At 33.8% G+C, this 6,460-nt stretch overlaps 1 protein-coding gene and 1 pseudogene across 1 annotated transcript; both read left to right on the forward strand.

Annotated features, from left to right (window-relative positions):
- The first annotated feature begins 6 nt into the window (after positions 1 to 6).
- LOC140976851 (inositol-phosphate phosphatase-like) lies at positions 7 to 827 on the forward strand. The gene is made up of 4 exons (XM_073441216.1): positions 7 to 70; positions 166 to 266; positions 335 to 391; positions 481 to 827. Exons 2-4 carry the CDS (start codon positions 181 to 183, stop codon positions 575 to 577), a joined length of 240 nt encoding a protein of 79 aa, XP_073297317.1. The 5' UTR covers positions 7 to 70; positions 166 to 180; the 3' UTR covers positions 578 to 827.
- A 3,859-nt stretch (positions 828 to 4,686) lies between these two features.
- LOC140977714 (inositol-phosphate phosphatase-like) lies at positions 4,687 to 6,460 on the forward strand (annotated as a pseudogene).

The following is a 6,460-nucleotide window of genomic DNA, read 5'->3' on the forward strand; positions in this document are numbered from 1 at the left end:
GGTGGGAACAAAGCGTGACAAGGCTACTGTGGATGAGACCACAAATAGGATCAATAGCTTACTCTTCAAGGTGACAGGGTACCCGTCTCATAATACGGATTTGGGTATAAAATCTTTTACTTCCTTGGGTAAAATACCTGAAGGTATGGGTTGTCAACTGATCAGGTTAGGTCCCTTCGGATGTCTGGATCTTGTGCATTAAATCTCTGTGGGATTGCATGTGGAAGGCTTGATCTGTTCTATGAACTTGGTTTTGGAGGCCCTTGGTAAGATTCTTTTAATATTTCACTGGACCCTGATCTTTTAGATTACTTACATTTAGTTGACCTTTTAGGGATGTAGCGGCTGGTGCTGTTATCGTAACTGAAGCTGGAGGACTCGTGTTCGACCCGTAAGTAACAAATTACTCCAGTGGTGACAATTGAACAACAATAATTTGGTTTCTTTATTATATTGTAATTTTGAAATTGTTTTGTACAGTTCCGGTAAAGATTTTGACATCACGTCTCAACGTATAGCAGTCTCAAATCCTCTCCTGAAGGATGGATTTATCGAGACATTGAAACAATCAGAATGAGGGGATACCAACCAGAAATGCTGAAACTTGGGATCAGAGTTAAGTTTCTTCTTTCTAAAAGCATTATCCTATCCTCATGCCCTTTTGTGAAATTATACACAACTCACAACTGCTAACGAGATCTCCTATTTCTATGTACTTATCATTATTTCTGTGGTTGGAGGCCTTGCGTCACACAATCATCTTATTATTTTTAAAATAAATTGTATGGGATGTATGATTTGATCTACTAAGTATCCAATTTTGTTGATGGGTTTTTGAAAGTTTTTATGTTGATGGGTTATTGGAAGTTTTTATGCATTCTTTATCTTGTGTATAACTTGCAATTTAAATAACAAAAAGGAACACCATAGAATACAACAAAGAAGTAATAGATATACTGAATATTATTCAACAGAAAATCTACACGAAAACTTAATGAAAGGACCGCAAAAGCCGGTATCACTCTCTGCTCATTCCAGCAAAACATAAAATGTGACATTTTATATCAACTCTGAAAATTAAGGATAAGCACTCCAGCTTGGAAACATAAAAGATACAAAAAACAAACATATGGGCAAAATGAGCGACCTCTGTTTAATGCACTATTTGTCACACTCTATCTTGTGCTGTTGTTCCCTACCCATGGTATCCATTTATCTCGTTATGCATTTTACGCAGGTTAGTAGACTTCTTTCTCTTTAACACTACATATCATGTATACACTTCCATGATTGCTGCAACAAAGGCCAAACCCACCAAGATTCCTATATATGTTGTCTTCCATTTCTCGTCCAGATTTAAGATGTTGAACCCCTTGAAAATGTTGACGATACCTAGTACTGTGATGAAATATCCAAGCAGATGGTGGTACATGTTCCAGTAAGATCTGTACTTGTGGTTCTTTTTTGGCCTCAGAAGCAAAACCAACACCTGTGTCCAAAGGAGACGTTAGGAACACTTTTCAAAAGATTCAAGAAACTCCTTTGACTTTTCTTGACTTCAGATTGTTGAGTTTGAACAGGTGGAGAGGAGTGCTAACCGAAACGGCATTGTATGGTACCTGGATGGTTGCTATAGAAAAGAGGATTATGCCGATGATTCTGTGAGATGTGAATTGAATTCCATGAGACTGACTTCCGAGTTGGAGACCGGTAGCCCACAGCCCACAACTCCCATAATATAGCCTGAGGTTTGGCACGATGAGTGAAGGTAAAACCATACTGGGTCTGCTGTGGGAAACACCTTTAGGTACCTTGCTAACATGGCACCGAAGGGGATCATGATCCCCCAGCTTACTTTTAATGATATATATCTCTTTTAATGTTGTTGTCAATTGTCATCCTCGTTGTTATCTCATTATAGACTCAGATAATTTATGCTAAATAAATCACTTTTAAGTTAAAAAAAATTATAACATTAGATATTATATTCATAATTAAATGGCATTAAAGTAGCTGGGAATTTATAAGAATCTTCAGAAAAATAAAACTTGAGTTGACATGGACGTCGTGTGACCTCCAAACTCCGGGCCCTAGTCGATTCTGAAACCAAAAAAAAAATAGAACGATGGGCACAAGATCTGTAAGGGATGCAAATGAGTCGTAGTATGATTCGATTTAAATTTTATAGTCTCGAACACGATCTAGTTTTAAATTTCAAGTTCGAGCTCTGCTCGTTTAAACTTGAATTCAACTAGAGCTCGATTAAATAAAGTTCGAGTCGAGTTTTGACCGAGTCAATCACGAGCATCTCTACACCTACATTTAAATCGAAAGCTAATTCAAAACTCATAATTTAGTAATTAACACTAATCACGTCATGAAACCTTACAACAACGAATTAAAAACACGTTTTTTATTCAATTTAAAATCATACACTTACTTTGCTTGGTTAATAATAATAATAAAATCGTCAATTCCATACGTGAAAGGTTAGTAATGGAAAACACAATAAAAGCTTTCAAATCTCTAAGATTGGATTGCATATTGTGCATTTTCTATTTATTAATTTACTTGTCTTACAAAATAGTTCCCAAATATTGCTCCCATAATGACAATACCATTGGAATACTAAGAATATATCAATATTATATCAGTATATGTGTATATATATATATATTTTTATTATTTTATTAAATTTGAGATGTATTTAGCATAGAAAAATTACAATTTTAGTAATGTAAGTTGGTTTGTTTTGGGTTTTAATCATATAACATATTAAAATTTAATTTTTATCCAATAACTTGGATTTTTTTTTTGTCTAAAACCATTAAATCCACCAGATATTGTTTATTTTCATCAATGGTCTCCAGCGTGACTTATGTAATAAGAGTAAAGTTTATGTCACATACATTAAAATATACATTAACAGTTATAAAGAGAAATGAAAATTTTTGTAACTATCATTTTGAATTATTGAAGGTCATTTTATTTTATTTTTTAAATTTTTTTATGAAATGAATTTTAAATTGAATAATATGAGTTTTATTCTACTCGCATGTCACTTAAGAGAGAAACGGTCCCAAATAAACCATATTCGAAGGATTTAATGGTTTTAGGAGGGGAGAAAAATACAAATTACTGTATGAAAACCAAACTTTGACAAATTACATGACTAAAACCAAAACATACCAATTTGCTGACTAAAATCGCAATTTTCCAATTTAGTGGAGCTCCTATTGCATTTTAAAATTTTTATTTCTGGAACCTTTTAAATTAGACACCTATAATTCTATGTTGAAATTTTACTTATCCTACTAATGTTTTCACAATTAATTCCTTTTAATTAGCTAGAGGTAAATATTTTACTTTATCACCACTAGCTCCAATATCATAATAACAAGCATATCCAAAACTTTAAAATTTTAACTTCTTTAACAGCGCGAATTTTTTTAAAAAAAAAAAACTGGTGGGATTTTAAGTCAATATTTTTAACCAATGTTTTTATTCAATAATTAAAAAATATTAATAAATTTAATTACCTAGTGAACCATGCAAGCATCTAAAAAATCATCAATTCCATACAGTGGCGGAGCCAGATTTGCTAGAATTTTAAACTCTAAAATATTTTAATATTTTAAATTGATATATCCGGGCTAATATCATATTATTTCAAAATTATACAAAATTCACATATAATTTCTTTTTAAAAAAAATGGGCCACTCGGGCTATATTACTATGTAGCTCCGCCCATGATTCCATATATATGTGAAAGGTCAATTATTACCCTTGATTATAAAAATTAAAAAGCACAATAAAGGCTTTAAAATCTCTGAAATTTGATTGCATTTTATGCATGATTTGTTTGTGAGTTCATTTATATAGAAAATATTACTCGCATTATGAAAATATCATTGTAATATTACGAATATATTAGGTATATCGCCAGTCAACCTACNAGTGTCGGAGCACAACAAGAAGTCTAACGCGAAGTTGCAGTTTGTGAAGGTAGTCAAGGGTGAAAGCCAAGTTGTGGAGGGTATGAATTACAAATTGGTCATCACTGCCAACGATGCGGCTGCTGGAAATGCGCCGAGCGACTACGAGGCCGTGGTGTGGGACAAGCCTTGGGCGCATTTCAGGCAGCTCACGTCTTTTGTGAAAGTTTGAAGGGTGATTTTATGTATGAGAATTCATTTGCCTTTAATAAGATGTGTATGTATTGAGACTTGAGAGGATTTAGATTCCATTTTTCTCTTTATCAATATAAATGGATTTATCCAGCCTTTTGCATTCTACATTTTTCTGCAATAATTGCATTGATACAGTTTTAGAGCACAAGCATAATCTTCTTGATTTTGACCTAAAAAAGTATAATCACCTGCCAAAACAAAAAAAGAAAAGAATAATCGGTTTTTAATTCATATAATTATATATTTTAATTTTGACATACTATGTACTTTCATTCAACAAATTAAATTTCTATATTTCATCATATATTTATTTGAAAACATCTATTTTGATATGCTATCTTCGTTTTCTTGGCTATTTTAGTCATTTTTTCCAACGTGAAGATGATGCGAGGTAATGACATTAAAAGTTTTATTTCAATTAGAAATGCAGAATTAGGAAGTGGTGGATTCTCGATCGCATTGTTTCAGTTTCAAATCATATGTTGACATATAACAATGGTCCATTTCTTCCTGTGGATTTCAGAAAATGATTAGAAATGTGAAGAACTGATTTTTGATCATCTGAAGCAACATTTCCCTGAACGTAACGTAAGGTCAACTATCTATTTTGGCCTTTTCTTTTTCCGGTTAAAGTTTTCAAGACTAGTGTTTTTCTGTTTTTTATGCTTTTTTACCTCAGTTTGTTGGGGAAGAAACCACAGCTGCTTATGGCGCTACAGAATTGACCGAAGAACCCACTTGGATTGTTGATCCTTTGGATGGAACAACTAATTTTGTGCATGGGTATGCTATTACGTTTGCAATGAGACATTCTGAACCGTAAATCATTAGATGCGATAAATCCTAGGTTTCCATTTCTATGTGTTTCTATTGGATTAACAATTGGACGGATTCCAATGGTCGGGGTTGTCTACAATCCAATTATGGATGAGGTAAAATATTCACCTTCGAATTAATTCTTTGATTGTTTAGATATTAGGTGATGCTCCAACACCTAACATTAATCATCCTATCCTAGCTCTTGCACCTGCTAAATTTTCATATTTTCTACATCTGTTGTTGGTATGTCATCGACAAAAAACTCAAATGCACAGCTAATCAAATGCGTATCTGTGCACTAAAATAATCACTAACTTGGTTCTCTCTTCTTTTAATATTTTTACAACTGTATTTTCACTTGGTATTCAGGTGTATCCTTTTTTTTATATAGTTTGCTAGTATATTGGTAAAAAAACGTTTGATTTTCAATTTTCAGCTTTTTACGGCCATCCGTGGTAAAGGTGCTTTCCTCAACGGGAAAGCCATAAAAGGTTTGTGCCTTTCTGTTTAGATCCTTACCTGTCCATTCATGGTTTGGTGTAATGACCACCAGTATATTTGGTATACGCAGTATCTTCTCAAACCGAGCTTGTGAAGGCACTTCTTGCAACAGAGGTTTTCAACTTAATATATTAAATTAATAATGCTTGGTTGTTGAATAGTTGTTGAGTGTATCACTCAGTGTTCTTTGTAAAATCGAAAAATGACCTATCTGTCTTGCCAATAACAAGCCCATCAAGTTTAATTAAATGGAAATTGCAGGTGGGAACAAAGCGTGACAAGGCTACTGTGGATGAGACCACAAATAGGATCGATAGCTTACTCTTCAAGGTGACAGGGTACCCGTCTCATAATACGGATTTGGGTATAAAATCTTTTACTTCCTTGGGTAAAATACCTGAAGGTATGGGTTGTCAACTGATCAGGTTAGGTCCCTTCGGATGTCTGGATCTTGTGCATTAAATCTCTGTGGGATTGCATGTGGAAGGCTTGATCTGTTCTATGAACTTGGTTTTGGAGGCCCTTGGTAAGATTCTTTTAATATTTCACTGGACCCTGATCTTTTAGATTACTTACATTTAGTTGACCTTTTAGGGATGTAGCGGCTGGTGCTGTTATCGTAACTGAAGCTGGAGGACTCGTGTTCGACCCGTAAGTAACAAATTACTCCAGTGGTGACAATTGAACAACAATAATTTGGTTTCTTTATTATATTGTAATTTTGAAATTGTTTTGTACAGTTCCGGTAAAGATTTTGACATCACGTCTCAACGTATAGCAGCCTCAAATCCTCTCCTGAAGGATGGATTTATCGAGACATTGAAACAATCAGAATGAGGGGATACCAACCAGAAATGCTGAAACTTGGGATCAGAGTTAAGTTTCTTCTTTCTAAAAGCATTATCCTATCCTCATGCCCTTTTGTGAAATTATACACAACTCACAACTG

Source organism: Primulina huaijiensis, chromosome 5 (assembly GCF_012295235.1).
Source record: "Primulina huaijiensis isolate GDHJ02 chromosome 5, ASM1229523v2, whole genome shotgun sequence".
Taxonomy (NCBI): domain Eukaryota; kingdom Viridiplantae; phylum Streptophyta; class Magnoliopsida; order Lamiales; family Gesneriaceae; genus Primulina; species Primulina huaijiensis.